General features: G+C 44.0%; 1 protein-coding gene across 3 annotated transcripts in view; it reads right to left on the minus strand.

Annotated features, from left to right (window-relative positions):
* LOC138503670 (solute carrier family 13 member 1-like) overlaps nucleotides 1–19,499 on the minus strand; it is a 989,022-nt gene that overhangs the window by 144,998 nt on the left and 824,525 nt on the right. For all 3 annotated transcript variants that reach the window (XM_069623570.1, XM_069623569.1, XM_069623568.1), the window contains one exon: nucleotides 9,884–9,984. In XM_069623570.1, the coding sequence (XP_069479671.1) occupies nucleotides 9,884–9,984 (101 nt within the window). The remainder of the gene's footprint in view (nucleotides 1–9,883; nucleotides 9,985–19,499) is intronic.

Consider the following 19,499-nt stretch of genomic DNA (forward strand, 5'->3'; position numbering starts at 1 on the left):
ATATTCTCTGATTTAAAGCAGGCTGCATCATTGCAAGAACGTTATCTGAACTTAACCTGGCAGCAGCATTTCGGGTTATTTAAACCGCACACGGTAATCTGTTACAAATATCACAAACTAATGTCAGGCGGACCGCCTAGTCCTCCGAACGCTCAAAAGGCTCAGAGCGTGTGGGGAACAGTGAATTACACATACATGAAGTAACGTTATGTTGTGTGTGGCGGCTCATTGTCCATTCTTCATGTTTTGTACCATGTATTATGTTTCCAATCCAATGCTTGGCTATTCGTGTGTAGGTGCCTCAGAAGAAGCAGCAAGGCACAATATGAAGGCATTACTTATTTAGCTGCACAGCACCAGTATATTTGTTTCAATGTATGTTTGTCACAGTACCATGGTTTCATTTAATTCAAGCTATATGTGCTTATGTCTGTTGCTCTTAGGGGAACGTCAGGTAGTCAAGTCAGTACTCTAATTAAGAAGGGATTCTGATTTACTAGGATTAGGAGTGCTAGGCAGGATATGTGCAAGTTTTGTTCAGGTTGTTCATCCCAACACCTTTTTCCGGTGACCCTAAACACCCCCTTCGTATCCACAACCTCTCCCTAACCCTCTTTCCCCCATTGGCTGCCTCGTTTTGCCTGTATGTACTAAAATCAGGAGCCTGTGCCAACCAAGGGGGAAGGTGTCAACTGCATTTGGCTTCTGTGGCAAGGAAGGAGTTGTGTGATACTCCAGGGGTGACAGGGACACATTTTATGTCCCACTACATGCACGCCATGTGGAAAAACTGTGGAGTGACCTACAAGTTCTCAACAGCCTACCATCTCCAAACCAATGGGTTAGTGGAGAGATTTAATAGAACTATGAAGAGCATGATAGGTGCTTTAGAAGAACCCCGTAGAAGAAAGTGGGACCTTCTCCTGCCATTCCTTCTCTTTGCTTATAGAGAAGTCCCTCAAGAAGGGGTTGGCTTCAGCCCCTTTGAGCTTCTCTATGGTCATCCGGTTAGAGGTCCATTGGCCCTAATCAAGGAAGGGTTGGAGAGTGCTCCTTCCCACAAACGAGTGATGTCCCTATGTGTTAGGTCTCCGAAGGAGAATGACACACATGATGACAGTAGCTTCAGATAACTTGAAAGCAGCTCAGGCTCTGGTTAAACATTGGCATGACCAGAAGGCCAACTTGGTTGGGTTTACTCAAGACCAGCTATTTCTAGTTATGGTACCTACAAGGCAGAGGGCCTTACGCGACAAATGGATTGGACCCTTCAAGGTTGTGGGCAAACTTGGAGCGGTCAATTATTTGGTGGACTTGGGCAATCCCAAAGAGGCCCCCAGGGTCTTTCACACCAACCGCCTAAAGGCCTATGTCTCTAGACCAGAACTGGGAGATTTGCTCTTAGCATCTGATCAAGAAGAGGAGGAGGAGAGTGAACCTCTACCTGACCTCCCCAGGGGAAAAACTTTAGATGGAAAGATAGAAGGAGTTAATCTCTCTTCTGATCTGACTCTGCAACAACAGAAGGAGTGCAAAGTTCTGTTAAATCAGTTTGCCTCCCTGTTTTCACTGACACCAGGCTTGACCCCTTGGGGCCAGCATGATATACTCACTGGTGACTGTCTCCCTGTTAAGAGCAGGTGTTACAGAATGTCAGATCATCTAAGAACCCACATAAAGGAAGAGGCCAAGAAGATGCTTTATCTCGGGGTAGAGCCATCTACAAGTCCATGGGCTAGTACCAAAGGCAGGATCCAAGGAGTTGAGATTCTGTCTGGACTATAGAGCTGTTAATGCAGTCACCACGACTGATGCCCATGCTTTACCTAGGACAGATGACCTGGTGAACAAACTTGGTTCAGCCAAGTACCTCAGTACATTTGACCTAACCTCACTCTATTGGCAAATAGCTCTGACAGACCATGCCAAGGGGAAAACTGCATTTCCAACCCTAGGAGGCCTCTACCAGTTTATGGTTATGCCTTTTGGACTAAAGAATGCACCTGCTACATTCCAAAGGATGGTAAACCATGTTCTGAAGGGGATGGAGGACTTCTGCATGGCATACTTGGATGACATTGTAGTGTTCAGCCCTACTTAGAAAGAACATATTGACCACCTAGGATATGTTTTGCAGGCTCTTGAGCAGGCCTATCTGACCATAAAGGCAAGTAAGTGTCAAATTGGTCAGAGTAAAGTGACCTACCTTGGACATGAGGTAGGAGGAGGTAAAAGTAGGCCATTGCCTAGCAAAGTACAAGCTGTACAAGACTGGGCCACCCCTACTACTCAAACCGAAGTGAGACCCGTTTTGGGTCTCACAGGTTACTATAGGAACTTCATAGAGAACTATGGGACGATAGCCTCTCCCTTGAATGTGATCTCCTCACCCAAAACCCCCAAGAAGGTCAGGTGGAATGAGGAATGCACCAAGGCATATGAAGGACTTAAGAAAGCCCTTTGTCATGCTCCAATCTTAAGAGCTCCTGACTACAACCAATCCTTTATTGTACAAACGGATGCTTCCAATACAGGTATAGGTGCAGTTCTGAGTCAGCTGTGTGAGAAAGGCAGGGAACATCCTATCTACTTCATCAGTAGGAAACTAAAGGACCAAGAAACAAGGTGGGCAACCATAGAACATGAATGTTTTGCCATTGTGTGGTGTGGAAGAAGTTTAGACCATACTTGTATGGGTTTACTTTTGTAATTCAAACAGACCACCAACCCTTGAGATGGTTAATGCAGATGAAAGGGGAAAATCCTAAATTGTTAAGATGGTTTTTCAGCCTTCAGGGGTTTGATTTTACTATAGAACATAGGTCAGGATGTAATCACAAAAATGCTGATGGTCTCCACAGAAAGTATGACCGAATGGAGTAAGGAGATTCATCCAGGAGTGGATTAAATCCTCCTGTCCCCTAGTCTGGGTGGGACGAGTGTTAGGGTGATTTCTCAGAAATGTGCTAATTCCCTTCTACCTTAGAGACCCCCAGCTCTTTTGCTGTACTTTAGGACTTTTGTTTTCTAACCTGGAGAGAGTGAGCCCCTTTTCTCCCCCTCTCATGTATTTTTATTGTGATTTGGACTTTGGAGTCTGACAAACTCCATAGGCATCATCTTTACATTGTGACACACAGCACCTTCAGTGCAGTGGCACAGGACAGTCTCTTAGATTTCCCAAAGGTTTGAACACCTTCTCTTGGTGCAACTACTGTTTCCAAGAGCAGTGAAGTGAAATTGACTTTACTTACATTTTGTAACTTTCTAGACCCAGCACACACTATCTTACCATAGGGTGCTGGAAGTGTTACTTAGTATCCCCTTTGTCTAGTTTCTCATGTAACATTTTTATATTACCCTTTCTACAATTAGTGGCCGGTAGCAGTGGTGTACTTTTTACTACCATTGTGTGTTTTTACCGCGGGCTACGTTTGCAGCTACAGGAAAGCACCCAAAAATGGCCCCACTCTTCTTTTTTCGCCATTTCTTGATGGAAAGGTCCTTCTTGAGATTTACTCTGCGTGCCAAACCAGGTTTGGTCCCTTTGTTCATTTTTTCTTTGGCGGGATTTACGAGTGAAGCCCGGCTCTGGGTCCAGTATGTTTGGCAGGGGCCGGAAGTGAGGGAGGTGCCCGAAACTCCCTGTGCTTAATCCCCTTGGTTACAGGAATGCACCCAAAGGTGATTGGCCGGCTGGCTGTCCGGCAAGGACAGCCACCCTGCTGTGTGATTGACAGCTAGGCTGGAATGAATGGGAGAAACCTGCATAAAAGGCAGGGCTTTTTGTCTTGGAAGGCAGAGTCGGCCACTGGACGAAGGAATCCGAAGAAGAACTTGGAAGAGACGCCTGCTGCAACTCCTGGACGGTTGGTTTGCCCGGTGAAGCCCTGCTGCTGTGCTGAAGCTCCGAATTCACCTCGACTAGAGAAGCCCTGCAAGGAAGAGTTCTCCCCTTGAGTTGGTGGGACCACTCAACTCCAAAGTAAGCCCATCTGGACATCCTCTGGGAGCTGGCTGTACTTCCACTGCTGCTGCTGGAACTGAAGTGCCAGGGAGAGGAACACCAGATTGTGTGTGTTGCTTTTAAGTCGGACCCGAGCGCTAGGAAGATCCTCCGGACTTCCCTGAAGCAGGACTGATCAAGAATAAGCCACTTCAACAGAGGGCTGGACCCTAGATGCGAGGAACGTCTAGAGTGGTATCCGAGAACCGCAGTGTTGCTATTTGCTGTCAGACACGAGGAGCTGAAACACCGAAGGACCGCTGAATCAAAGTTTTCCCATTGCTGCCGCTGACCTTCCCATTGCAGAGCAGGCGTCCCGAGACGTCCTCCCTCTTGTCTGCATGACTGAGGCTCAGTAACAACAGGATCTGCAGAGCTGTACAGGAACAGAAGTCAGCTGGAACCAATTCTTCTAACCAGAGGTACTGTAAAGTCTAAGAGAACTTACCCCTTTTTTGTGTAGCCTTCCTTGCTCTCAGTTGAGACCTGTCTTGGTTACCTTGCAGAGTTGCCATAGCTTTGCCCCTCTCAAGTCTCCCAGTTTGTGGCCTTTCAAGTGTTCTATCTTCTACAAACATTTCTAAAAACATTGTTCAAGACTTTTTACCTACCTGCAAAGAAGATCTTCATCTCCCCTAGACATTGTGCAATTAACATTGGCTGTTCTGGCTCCCTGAGTGACTCTTCTTTACCTCTGACATTGTGCTTTGGCCTTTACCCCCACGAAAGGGCTAATTTTACTCTGCATTGGAAGGTTTCAAAAGTACTTACCAGTTTGTGAATTATTTGTTAACATTTGTTTTATTCCTCTCTTCTATCTTTTACACCAAACTCAGTATTGCTCTAAATGTACCAGTGATAAATCAATGTCCACATTGTCCTAGCTATTTCAGTCACCTGAGGGTGTAGGAGGTGTCTGTGTGGCATCCCCAATGGATATCATCTGATTTAGAGAAACATAGTGTGTTTTGAAGTATATTATAAGTGTTACATATATTGCTCCCTTCTGAAGAAGGCTTATACAACTGACTGTGAAATAAATTAATAATTGTTTTATCAAGAAACCTTGAGTGTAAGAGTTTATTTGAATAACTGTTACTGTGAAACTCTGTCACAAAAGTACTGCTCACATTGACCCCTCTTGAGATACGCCTGGCTGCTCAGCCACACTACCAACCTGTGTAGGTCAGACGTATACCAAATGTTGGGTCCCTATTGCCAGGTGGTCAGGGTTGTTGTAGTGCACCCAAAAGGGTACTGCATACATTCTTGCCTAACAAGACCCTTGGGGCCAGCATGACATTGACACTGGTGATATTGTCCCAGTGAAAAGCATGGGCTACAGGATGTCAGATCATGTGAGGAATCACATTAAGGAAGAGGTCAACAAGATGCTTGACCTTGGAGTTATTGAACACTCCACAAGTCCATATGCTAGCCCAGTTGTGTTAGTTCCAAAAGCAGGAACAAAAGAACTTAGATTCTGCATGGACTATAGGGCCTTGAATTCAGTTACCAAAACTGATGCCCATCCTTTGCCAAGGACTGATGTCCTAGTGGAAAAGCTGGGTCTGGATAAATTCCTCAGTACATTTGACTTGCCAAGTGGTTATTGGCAAATAGCCATGACTGACCATGCCAAGGAGAAAACTGCTTTTTGTAACCCAGAAGGCCTGTACCAGTTTAAGGTCATGCCCGTTGGATTGGAAAATGCACCTGCCACTTTTCAAAGAATGGTAAATCATGTTCTAAATGGGTTAGAGAACTTCTGCATGACATACGTGGATAACATAGCAGTGTTCCGCCCTACCCGGGAAGAACATCTTATCCATCTTAAACAAGTGTTTATTTATTTGTATAGCGCACAACAGCCTGTGGGCATCGTGGCGCTGTTACAGAGGTAGGTAAGCTCCTTAGTTACAGTTGTACATATGAGTATCAAAGAAATGACAGCAGCAATATCTAGTGGGACAGAGTAAATTGGTCTACCTTGGGCGTGTGGTAGGGAGAGGTGAGATCAGGCCCTTACCCAGCAAAGTACAAACAATACAAGACTGGGCCGCCCCTACTACTCAAACACAAGTGTGGGCCTTTTTAGGACTCACTGGATATTACAGGAATTTCATAGAGGACTATGGGACCATAGCTTCTCCTTTGAATACTGTGTCTTCTCCCAAATACCCCAAGAGGGTGAAGTGGAATGAAGACTGTGAGAAAGCATTTCAGGGGCTGAAAGATGCCCTCTGTAAAGCTCCAGTGCTGAGAGGTCCAGATTACACCAAGGCCTTCTTAGTGCAGACTGATCCATCCAATACAGGGATTGGAGCAGTCTTGAGCTAAATGGATAGCACCCCGTCTGCTTTATTAGTAAAAAATTTAAAGATAGGGAGACAAAGTGGGCAACCATTGTACGTGAATGTTTTGCCATAGTTTGGGCTTTGAAGAAGTTTAGACCATATTTATATTAATCTACTTTCAGGATTCAAACAGACCACCAACCCTTCAGATGGTTAATGCAGATGAAGGGGGAAAATCCAAAGTTGCTCATATGGTCCATTGGTCTTCAGGGCTTTGACTTCACCATAGAGCATCGGTCAGTAACCCAACATAAGAATGCTGATGGTCTCTCCAGAAAGTATGACCGACTACAACCAGAGATCCATCCAGGAGTGGATTAGATCTTACTGTCCCTTAGTCTGGGGGGAGTGGGGGGCAAGTGCTAGGGATATTTATCGGTTTTATGCGTAATCCCCTCTCCTAGTGAGACTGCCCGGTGGACTGACCAGCTCTCTCATGGGCTACCTCCATATAAAATTGTTAACAATTCCTTTTGTCTCCTTATTGTATTCCACTCACCTTTTGGTAATCAAACCTGGGTCGAGTATCCTGGCCCTGGGTTAGCCTTGGGTCTGGAAGAAAGGGAAAAAAACATACTTACCTCTGGTAAAATGGTTGTAGAGCTTTTTAACTGTCACCACCACAAGCTTATTGACCTTACAAACAGAGAGTTCTGATGAGAAACATTGTTGCTCTTGTGACTTTTGAGCAAAAGGCCCCATTCATAATAGGGTTTGGACTTCTTAAGATAGGGGATTGTCTTGTGATCTGGTTCCATCATTGACAGCATCTAAAATACGTAACCGCTTTTGCAAAGTTATTTTATGTATATTTGAACATACAGTGACTGTTTATATTTGTATCATAGGGCCTCATTACAGGTCCGGCGGTAACTGTGCCTGTGCTAACGGCGGGTTGCCGCCGGACCAGTAAAAATGTACTGGCGCCTCACTTCCCAGTGCCACTGGGAGATTACAACCCTGGCGGCCCGGAATGTCAAGCTCCAGTAAATTTTAAGTCCCCATTCCCATAGAGTCCTATAGGACTCTATGGGAGTGGGGACATGGAAGCACCGGCACTGTTGCTAACAGTGCTGGTGCTTCCGTGACCGGTCTGCCTACCGTGGCCACTGTGCCCGGCAGGGTCAGACCTGTCAGGCACTGCGGTTCCGGCAGGCAGACCTGTAATATGCCGGTCCGGAAAGAACAATGCCGGTAAGCTGTACTTACTATAACTATGGTGGCCTCCAAAAATCGGACCACCAGACCTGACTCTAGAAACTCATGGTAACACTCCTCCATCCTTTGTTGTCTGCCATCCAGCTTGATGTTTGCCTCCAACGGCCGCCCTCACCCCTGCTGCTTGTTCTTTTCCCTGTTCAAACATTCTCTGTTTCAACTCTCTCTCTTCTTCCAGCAATTTCCAGAGTTCTTATATTTATTCTGAGGGTTTTCAGTCTTGCTGAGTGCAAGGTAGGTCCGAAAAGTCAATTCTATAGTTTTGTAATAATTTGGAACAGTGAAGGACCCTGTTGAACTCAAACGCTTACAGTGGGAGAGGGAGATGGAGGTTTCTCACTCTTAGGGCCAGATTCATGGAAAAGTACGCATTTATCCTGCAATGCCTGTGTGCCAAGAACGACCCTGTGCGAGCCGGCACGCAGAAGTTACACTGCGCGCTCCATGTATTCATGGAATCCCTCTTGCAAATGAACCGTATTTGCAAGTCGTGGCCGGAACACCCCCGACACGCCCCCACGCAAATCCATAACAGCCTGAAACAGCTGCATTTGCATGCTCCCCAGACATGCATTCATGCACCCTGTAAGCAGTGTATGGGGTCCACCGAAGGCAGGCCTGCACCTCGGGGACCCTGCACAGGGTCTCCCGCAACTGTCACTGGCACACTGACAACATGCGTAAGATTTATCGTAACTCGGTTATCACTCGGGAAAATCTCAGTGTAAACCCTGTGAACTGTTCCTGCACCCTTAACTACGATCGGGACCCCCTCTGCGTGCACGCATCATTAAATCCGACATGCAAACTCACCCCCAAAATTGCGAATCTTCCGCGCACGTCTGTACACCTGCTTTCAGGTGGCAGAGAGATCAAGGGCTTTGCGTGGGAATTTCGCAGGCGAGAGGTTGCGTGGTCACATCCATGAATACGCTTTGTCGTATGCACTTGTGTGCGCTGCGAGGGATGGCATGCAAGCGTCCATGGCATGCCATCCCTCGCAGCGCACACTTTTGTCATGTTGTTCCCCATTTGCCGTGCTCCGCCCACAAATCCACCCTCTGCGTATGCCCCGCCCACACCCTGCGTGGTCTCTTGTTCAAGGCACTTGGTCCATGCAAAGACGCGCAGAGCATGCTGGTAATCCACGCAAGTCGGCAAAATATCCCACTCAGTCGATTCCATGAATCGACGGACGGGATTCTGCACGCATTTTGTCATGCAAATCCGGTATTTCATGCGTAAATAATTCCATGAATCAGGCCCTTAGTCTGTATAATTGGGCAGCACAGGCAATTCACATTAAAGTTTTTTTTCAAGAAGGTGCAATTACACGTTGTCCAGGCATTCATAAAAATCTGGTTAGTAATAAGGCCTGTTCTGAAGATACCACAATTGCACTGCTTTAAAAGAATCTATTGCAAGACAATCGGAGGTATTTTTTGATAAAAATTGATGAGTTTGGCTTAATCAGTCAGTTATTCGATGGAGAAGATTTTTGCTCATTGCAACAACTTCAGTTACTTGAACAACTACCAGCAGCTGCTTTTAACAAAAATATTTGCAGCTCCCGGACTATTTCTCCCATAGCAAATACTAAAAATAAGTAGCTGTCCGGTAGTTGATAAAGGTACTAGAGCTGCCAGAATGACCGAAAAGCCTTTCCCTCTAGTATGTGGCTAATGAAATGCTAAGACTTTTCTTTGATCCGAAGGTTACTGGCAAAAGTGTAAATGCAATCTGCTACCACCCAGGCAACCACATAAAGTGCAGATGCTTCACTGGAGAAATGGTATAATCTTCCCAGTCATTGGCATTGATTGCAGTATCGAGGGCCGCTTGTGAATGCGTTGGAAAGTGTGCATTGCGTGTAAGGGCCTCGTTTAAAGGTTGGCGGTAATGTAAAAACATGTTACTGGAGCTCTGAATTCAGAGTTCCAAAATTGAAACTTTTCCTAGACTGGCTGGTTGTGTGTGGGTACCAGCCGTCCCAAACAGTTCGTTCACCAAAAACACGAAGCTGCGCTATATTCCTGTTGTGAGGACTTCATCTTCATATGAGGGGCTATTTTGCAGCACGTGCTGGGGTAAAAAGCAGACATCAACTGGTCTGAGGCTTCTGATGTTGGAAATTCGTTTCGTTAGCAAATGATGCAGGGCAAGACACACGAGCAATGCAGGCCGAGAAAGGTGCATCTGAATGTTTATCAAAACGTATGCGTTGCTAGAGGAAAAGAATGTGGTCCTTGTGGTATAGAAATACTATCACATCATATCATCACACTGCTAACATCAATCTTACCTTTATTTCTGCAAGAAAAAAGTGTAGGCTTTTTCCCAGGAATGATGAATAGTAAAAATCCAAAAAGAATGGCTGAGGTAGCATCGGATTTATAACCTTTCCTGTAAAAAGAAAAAGAACATATGCACGTTAAACACCTGAAACACAGCAATGTTGCCTTCAAACATCATGTTTACAATCATATAAACCTGCAGCAGTATTTCTTAAAATATGGTTTTGTAGGTCTATAAAATCCTAAGTGATGAAGGGGCTTGAAAGGTGTTTGCCATAGTAGTTTCAGAACTGATCATTCAACCGCGCACTGCATGTGGCAGAGCCGACCTGTCAACGGTAACCTTCAAGGCTCCATCATGCCTAGCCACGCCAAATAACCAGCCTGGTCCATGCATTCGCAGCTATGCAGAAGGAGGTGAAGCCAACAACTGGAGTTAGGTTTCCATATACACGCCCATTTAATCTGGATGATGTTTGGATAGTTCTAATTGGGAAACATCAACCCCCAGTGATTTCCTTAGCTGAAATCCGCCAGGTGCCAAACATCCATGGCCCATTTTAACGGACGCCCTAAGGATGACAACATTCATTTGGACATGGACACCAACACCCTTTGTAAGCAGGTTTCCTTTGGGATTGGACAGATGCATTGTGGTATGCATGTCTGATCACGCGAACAATGTGTCTTTGGTTCTCCTCCCAAATGCATACAAAATATACGCAATTGCCAGGTGAGGGAATGCAGTTTACTAAACGGAAATATCGGGGGATGGTAGAGTTCTATGTTAAACATAGCAGAGTTACACCTTTCAGTCATAACCTCTGGCCTCACGCTGGGCCACACTGCAAACCATCACTTTGCAGTCCGCAGTGCCACTACAGAAGTGGGAAAGCCATATACAAATCATGCCTGGTCCCACTCAAAAGGGGTAGTGCAACCTGAACTGCTAGGCCAGATCCCTTCATGCCAGAGACCTTGAACAACCCCACACATGCTTCGGCTTCATTGGGCATCATCAATGCGGTGTCGTTTTGGTACTCTAGGCACAGCACGCTTGGGACCCACATCTTGGAATACCCGCCCTATTTAGTTAGTGTAGCGTATAGATATGTTCAGCATAAAATACCAAGATACATTTGCTTATCCTAGGTTCTAAAGTCAAATGCTAAACTCTTACAGCTGAGCTGAAGGTCATCATAAAATTGCAAAGGTCCCACAAACATGTCCTGAAACTCAATATATATGTAGGTGATCGAGTATGTGTTCAAAACAACATGGTGTTTTCGTTTTAAAAATAAACAATTCAACATAACACAAAACAACATGAAAGTGTTATAACAAAATGTATCCCAACAATATATAATGACAAATGTATGGAAGCTGGGTATTCGCTATGCAAAAACTGTGTTGTTGTACAGTGAATCTCCAGGATATCCAGAGAATTTTTAGAACAGTAAATGCTTGTATCCACAGCGGGACAAAACGAAAGTGGAAAGTGGCGGCAAAAATGCCCAGCTCCTGCATGTTAGTCAGTGAGGCATGATGTGTGTGCATTACCTGTTAAACAAATGCAGTGTCGCCTGGAGTCCAGTGTAATACCCTATCCAAAGTGTTTGTGGTGCAATTGCCACACATTGAAAATCCTATCTGATTTATTATCCAAATCCTGAGAGGGATGATTCAGCTGTCCGAGGTTTGTAAAATTATTCGCATTACACTGGATAATAGTCATGCATGTTTTGTGAAGCAAAAGCCCTGGCAGAAAGTGTTATTTATAAGTTAACATTACTACATGGTCCATCCGTTCCAAAGGTTACAATGCACTAAAATGCAGAACACAAATGACAATAGAATGGTTTCCATTTCTAAAATATTCCTGTGATGTAGGGCCCTGTAAACATTATAGTGCTGAGTCTAGGAAGTTTTGGGCATATGTTTGACAGGGTTGATCGGCTGCCTGAAAAGGAAAGGAACCCTCTCCTAAGATAGAGTGAGAGAACTGGGTGACTCACATTAATATTCTTCCCTAAAAGCAGGCTCACTACTCACTGCATACTAAAGAATTAGGATCCCAAAGAACGCTCAGCTACTTTACCCCAGAAATCAATGCATCTGTGATGACAATGTGAAGACTATATAGGCAATAATCGTAGGCAGCACAATACATTTCAAATTAAAGAAATGCGTTACATATGCCAAATTATAGCAAGGCTGGCTAAAGTGTGGCTATTGACATTTGTCAGATGTTTTTGAGGGGATCTCCTTATACATCATGGGCATACAATTGATATCTCTTGCTGTTAAGATGGATTTTCAAAATCAACCATCGGGGTTCTGGGGGCCTCCCTACTATGGTGATCATGGAGACACTGATGACTACCCAAACCCAATCAAGCTAAGTTAGCAGAGTTGCAAGGTCTCAGGAGGGCTGTGGGAGTGGTCTAGGGCTACAATGAGTCCACACAGAACAACACCAATAATGCACTTTAGACAGGGCATTTAAAACTATACAATGATTTATTAGGCCTTTAAAATACACAGCAAGCAGAAAAACCTCTAGTTCCACTTTCTATGAAACACATATATACATTCACCATTTGGGGAATAAAGAAAACATATACTTCAATAACCAGTGAAACACAGGTAAGTACTTATATGCATGCAACTCCATTTAGACACTTAGAATAACCACAGAATACGCCCCCCCCCCCCCAACACTTAAGGAAAGAGTAGTTTAAGGGCAGGACCTTACACCCATGTAACACTATGGAGAGCAGGGGCGGGGGCACAGGTATGCTACCTTATCCGCCTATTGAAATCTGCCTCTGATTTCTCAAGCGGTTACTGCAGAGGTACCGGAATCTGTTGGGGACACAGTCTTCTGTGCTTGGTCCGGTTGAGGAAGGCCCAGAGGTCGCTGATACAGAGATCACTTTCAGATACAAGATTTAGTTTTGGTTGGCTTAGGAATTGGTTCCAGATATCTTCCAGCTAAGCGCCCAAACAAAGATGAAGACTTCTGCAATGCATGCAACCTCAGGACACCTCTAGGATGCAAAAAAGACGGATTGCAACGGGAGTCACCATGATCAGGCGGCAGCAGGCAATCTTCCAGGGATGAACATGACAAGGCCTCTTGATGTACAAGTTGAAGATCCTCCAAGTTCCAGCGATGCACTCGGAACAGCGACAGCTTCATCAAGGTAGCCCAGAAGAGAGCACACCAGTTGGTCCAGGGACACTTCCTAAGTCTCAGAAGGCACCGATCCTCGAGCAGCAGTCGTGACTAGTTGTTCCCACCGGTCCAGGAGTCAAAGCACCGTTGAGAGTATTTTGAGATCAGGCAGAGGAGCAGGACTTCACTGGAGTTGGTGCTGGTCAGCTGCAGGGGTTGTCCTTGGGTCGTTCTTCTTTATAGAGGACCTAGCTTCAACAGTGATCTGACGAAGGGCTGCAGGAGTCCTCCTTTTATCCAATATCTGGACTGGAATCTCGCCTAGATCCTCCAAGGTTAAGGATCTGCACCATTCAAACTGCCATCGCGTATCCAATCATGGTTAGCCACTTGCCCGATCATCTGCCCAGCATCAGACATTCAGGCACCAGGATGAGTACTGGGACCAGACAGTCCCAGCCCCCCACATCAGGGTTCATATACAAAGCCGTCTCTTTCCCAATGAAAGCAGCAGCTTTCCCTGAGAAAGCACATTCCATATGTGGCATTTCCTGACCTGAGAAGGCAGGAAGAAGGCCGAAGAACAATATAGCCAAAGGGCAAGCAAGCACAGACATCTAAGGGTGCTAGCAGTAAATGCAAAAGTGCATGAGTAAAACATATACAACACGGTAGAACTATATCTGCTGCCACCAGCTTGTGCTAGGCACATTGTAAAAGTAACCATTCAATTCAATTTTGGATTTGGATCCATAAAAGCGATACAAAAACCACAACAAACACGGAATTGATCTATATAAAAAGTTATAACAATACAAGGAGATCATAATTCATATAATACATATGCACTCGAAGGATCATATGTTCAAAATCCAGCTTGCTCAGGGACATATATGGCAAACAATGCTGGGATACTATTTCATTGGGTTTCGCTTCTCTTAGTGTATCAATATATGTTGTTTCCATACTCAGTTGGAGTATATTTCCAATATATATCCATAAAACAATAAAATACAAAATATACTTTCATAATAAATACCAGTAAAACTTTTAAAACAATACTTAATGGCACTAATCAACGTGTTAAAACATTTACTAATCAATATTGAATGATTCATTGCGCATTCAGTGTATTTGGGGCGCTAAGGTCTGCTTTTTTCTTATTGACCATGCACTGAATATAAATCTGGAGACAGCATACATTTGCAGTCTGTAGATCTGCACAGAGTTAGTGCATCAGTTAGGCGTCATTTTGAGAACTTGTTTAGGGCTGGCTTTGAGTAAAATGCTCTCAAGTCTCTATATAACGGCAGAGAAAAAGGAAATGCACAATGTTTTATTTGCCTTCAGAGCAGGCTGGGCTTGTATCTGTGTCAATCATGTGCCTAGCAGTGTTCCTAGGGGAAATCCTATATAAAGGGACTGTGCGTAAGGGGGAGATATTGTGTCCAGATAGGTTTCATAACCATGGGTCTATTTACAGCTACAATAGGCAGCTGCTTGACTGGTTAGACTACAGAAGGTATATATCTTATCATTCAGGAGTCTGTTATATGCCTGTTGTAGAACTGCCTTCGGGCTCCTGTTTATTCCATGGGGGTTGTGCCACAAAGCTTCATAGCCCAAGTGGGTCAAAATTGTCTTTATGTGCCTACCCCAGGGTATACTTGACCCACTATTTTGGGACAATAGGTCCATTATCATCTCTCTTTATTTACCTAGGTGAGGAGAGGCTCACAAATGTGTGCAACACTGGACAGGATGAATGCAATTAAGTCACATATGTGTTTTTGATTTATCTAAAGGTGTAAGATCACATTCATGTGTTCTCAACTATTTCTCAGCTATTTCCAAGCTAATGGAACTAACTAGCCTAGCCCCATATTTCTGTACCAAATATTGCCGTTCTCCTGGCCTGCATATTGTATATTTGTAGAGCCTGGGAAAATGCACTGTTTCCAAAATTTAGGGCGAATTTCAACAAGGTGTTACTAGACCTTTCCAAAGTTAGTAGAGATGTTTCAATTTGGCCTAAACAGCTACCAATATTCCTTAACCTGGATTGCAAATAATCAAAACCATTAATTATATCAAGTCTGGGTTTTGTTTCTTCTGGGGTAGTTTTATCAAAGTTAATTGTGATCCCATTCTGAGTACACCCTTCATGGAAGGCTAAAACTTGCTTTTTTCATCCGGTCTGGGGCAAAGATATTAAAATGGCATCATCTGCGAGTAAGAGCAACAGAATCTTGTCCTGCACCAACCTGGTTGTATCAGTCTGCATTTCCACAAGGTTGGTAATCAATCTGTTTATGAAAATGCAGAATAAAGTTGGTGCAAGGACACAACTTTGCCTCACCCACATTTGAATATTAATTGGGGCAGTTGTATCTCCAGACAAGTTCCAACATACGCTAGCTGTATTATTATTATAGAGACTCACACTTGCTCGGAGCAATTGGATCGAAATATCTAGCTCTTGTAGGGCTGCCCAGAGTTTATTTCAGGTAACTCATCAAAGGCACATTTCAAATCAATTAAGATGATGTACAAATTCATCTTTCTGAGGGAAACTTATTTTTTATGTGTTGCAAAAAGAGCCAAAAAGACTGATCAATTGTACTGAAGGTGACTAATGATATTTTCGTCACATACCCACTCGTCTAGATAGAATCGTGCATAGATCGTTCTCACAGGGTCCTCACAAGCCCCTTCCTTGTACACAGGCACAATAGTCGCCGTTGCCCATGAACCTGGAACTACACCTGGTTATTTGAATGCATTAAATAAGCAGTAAAAGACTGGTGACCAAACATCTGCTTCATTTCTGGGTATCATATCAGGGCTCAGAGCTTTTCCCCATCCATTTCTGTCTGTTGAGTGCCTAGTTAATCTCTGCCAGGTTGAGTTTTAACATTGTTGGCTCTGGCCAGAGTTCTGCACAAAAATAGTCGCTATCACCATGCACAAGCCCTTCAGGTTCGGAATATAAAGTTTGTAAAACCCCCTTTTTAAAAAAAAGTAATCAAAAAGCCATTATAGAAAAAGTTATAAGGATACAAAATATTCTAACCACACTTCAGTTTAGGGTGACGTGTGAAATTGTAACAATACAGAAATTCACAAAGAGTGACATAGTCTTTCAATGCTGATAGTCTTATCGACTAATCAGTTTGCCCATAAGAATGAGCAAAAAGATAAGGGAACAAAAGCAGAAGTGTAGTATCCTGTGTCTTCCCGGCATGAATGGAACCTTGGGGCGCCTGTCCTTGGTGTAGCCTAGTGGAATGTTCCCTGAGTGTTCTGTCCTATGTGTTCCATGCTCATGCTTGCCACTTGGTGAGAGTGAGCTGTCTTCTCTAGAGTATGCATGCCCGGCATGAATGGAACCTTGGGTGCCTGTCCTTACTGTAGCCTAGTGGAATGTTCTGAGTGTTCTGTCCTGTGTGTTCCATGCTTGCCACTTGGTGAGACAGAGCTGTCTTCCCTAGAGTGTGGATGCCCGGTATGAATGGAACCTTGGGCGCCTGTCCTTGGTGTAGCCTAGTGGAATGTTCCCTGAGTGTTCTGTCCTATATGTTCCATGCTTGCCACTTGGTGAGAGTGAGCTGTCTTCTCTAGAGTGTGCATGCCCGGCATGAATGGAACCTTGGGTGCCTGTCCTTACTGTAGCCTAGTGGAATGTTCACTGAGTGTTCTGTCAGATGTGTTGCATGCTTGTCACTTGGTGAGACTGAGCTGTCTTCCCTAGAGTGTGGATGCCTGGTATGAATGGAACCTTGGGCGCCTGTCCCATCTGTAGCCTAGTGGAATGTTCTCTGAGTGTTCTGTCCGATGTGTTGCATGCTTGTCAGTTGGTGAGACTGAGCTGTTTTCCCTAGAGTGTGGATGCCGGTATGAATGGAACCTTGGGCGCCTGTCCCATTTGTAGCCTAGTGGAATGTTCACTGAGTGTTCTGTCCAATGTGTTGCATGCGGATGCCGGTATGAATGGAACCTTGGGTGCCTGTCCCATCTGTAGCATGGAGGAATGTTCTCTGAGTGTTCTGTCCGATGTGTTGCATGCTTGTCAGTTGGTGAGAGTGAGATGTCTTCCCTAGAGTGTGGATGCCCGGCATGAATGGAACCTTGGGCGCCTGTCCCATCTGTAGCCTAGTGGAATGTTCTTTGAGTGTTCTGTCCGATGTGTTGCATGCTTGTCACTTGGTGAGTGTGGATCCCGGTATCTGTGTCCCCAACCTACCTTCCTGAACCTGCCACCTGAAGATCCTACCATACCAATAAAGGACACCTATCTCCAACTACTGTCTCCTGGTCATCCTTGCACTCCCAGACCTTTATATACAACAATACGAGTTTACTGACCTGCAGAAAGACAGGACAAGGGTCTAAATAAGGCAAAGGTAAGGGTGCCCCATAGAAGTCTATGAGAGGAAACCAGCAAAAAGAACATCTTTCCAAAAATTACCAACTCTCAGAATGTTTCTGTCTTCGTAGCTAACACTGGCGAACATATATATGGTCCAGAAATAATGTGTAGGAGGAGCTTTAATAGCCAGTGGCAAAACATATTCAAACCAGCCTGCCCAGTGTCCAATCACCTTGCTCCAATCTGTCTAGTTGGGCTTGCTGATTGTGAGGCTTGAAGGACACAGAAAAGCCTAAAGGAAACAAAACAGCCATTGTGCCCTTGTCTAAGATAATATTGAGGTATTCAATGATAACCACTATTGAAAAGGAAATGCAGTTTTGCATTCAATTGATTAATGTCCCTTGTGTGAGCATCCTGTGGTAAGCATTGGCTGTAGAGTTATGTATTATTCATGATGTGCTGTAGGATCACTACATAGGTGATTGGCGCAGTATACAAACTGAGTGACATAACATAATGTGTAGAGTACACCCAATGATTCTGACTTGGTCCTTTCAGCAATAGTAGTTAGAATAGCTTCAGCAAATTCGAACTTTATTATTTTGCAGACCAAAATATGGCTCACAAACAACCTGTTGTCTTGTGTTTATTGTCCTGATGCCAGAATATTATTCCCAGATCTGGTTTAAGGTGTTGGACACAGGTATTAAGATTTGAAGGGTAGGTACCACGATTTCAGATGATCAGATTACTGAGCTCCAGCGATATGGAATCACAGCAATCTATAGTCTGTTATGTGCTCCCTGAGATAGTTCTGAACGTCTGGGGGCAACATCTTCTCTGTCAAAGTGTATAATTAGGAAACCATATTCCCTGTTTTCAGCATATTCAATAATTTCATTTAATTGTGAGAACTATATTGTGTAATCATGTAGTTGGGGGGCCGGGGGCAACCCATGTGCGGCAAAAACAAATTGGGAATGGCAGGGAGGCTTCCTTTCTTATGAGCCATATTGGCTTTCACTGAAGTCTTTTTTAGAAATGAGATAATGATGAAACATATTACTTTTAATTTACCGGTTTGTACTAGTTTTAATTAAATTAACAGTTCTACCAGTAGCACTTTGACATTGTGCACATCCGTATGAATTGCTCACCATATCTTTGGACGTATCAAATTCATGCTGTTACAAACTATTTTGTGTTCTGTAATGTCCAACAAAGAACCTAAATGCCCCACTTATGTTCAGGTTTGTGTTAACATATTATACCATGTAGTATTTCTTAAGCATGCCTTTGCGATTTACACAACCGTGTGGCGCTGCTTTATGCAATATTATTCAGAAGAAAACCTAAGATTGAATTTGAATATGCAATGCGCTAATCTCTTTTTGAGTTTGTATCATGAAGTACGCCAAAAAGATAGTTCAGTAAGCTAAGCACTTGTTCCTGAGATCTTTGAATAACCTGTAGATTCTGAAACTCCATGAAATGATTACCACTAATTTGAGCAATAGTTACCCTATTACGAAGCAGCAAAAAGGGTCGCAGCAAAGGATATACATAGAAATGCAAATTATTACAAAATCATTGCACAAAAAGTTAAAACTTTAAATATGTCATATGTAGGCTCACTTTACAAGGTCAGTAGCTTGTTGGCCCTCATGAAAGCGTTCAGTAAATAATGTTGCCACATGCGGTGACCAGAGACTCTCTCCATAATTATTGTTGCTTTACCACCCCAATACTGTGTTCAGTGTTTCTGAAAATCCCCATGTTATGTGCTTTGTATTTTTTTTTAAACCTTAAACCATTTCCATGAATGTTTTAGGGACATAAATAGATTTGGTGCTTTAGGGGATGATAACGCTATTGTACAATGTGTAATATAATGCACATAGGGGTTAGCAGTGACCCTTTTATTGATTACATTGCAAATGGGGTAATAATGTGAGCCTTTCAGATGGCGGAGGACTGAGACTTTTACATCCACCTTCGGGGTGGAGGTAAAAACTGGATGATTTTTTGGAAGCATTCAACTAAGCCTGCCTTTGACTATCACCTGCGGCCAATA

This window comes from Ambystoma mexicanum, chromosome 11, assembly GCF_040938575.1.
Source record: "Ambystoma mexicanum isolate Mex_15411 chromosome 11, UKY_AmexF1_1, whole genome shotgun sequence".
NCBI lineage: Eukaryota > Metazoa > Chordata > Amphibia > Caudata > Ambystomatidae > Ambystoma > Ambystoma mexicanum.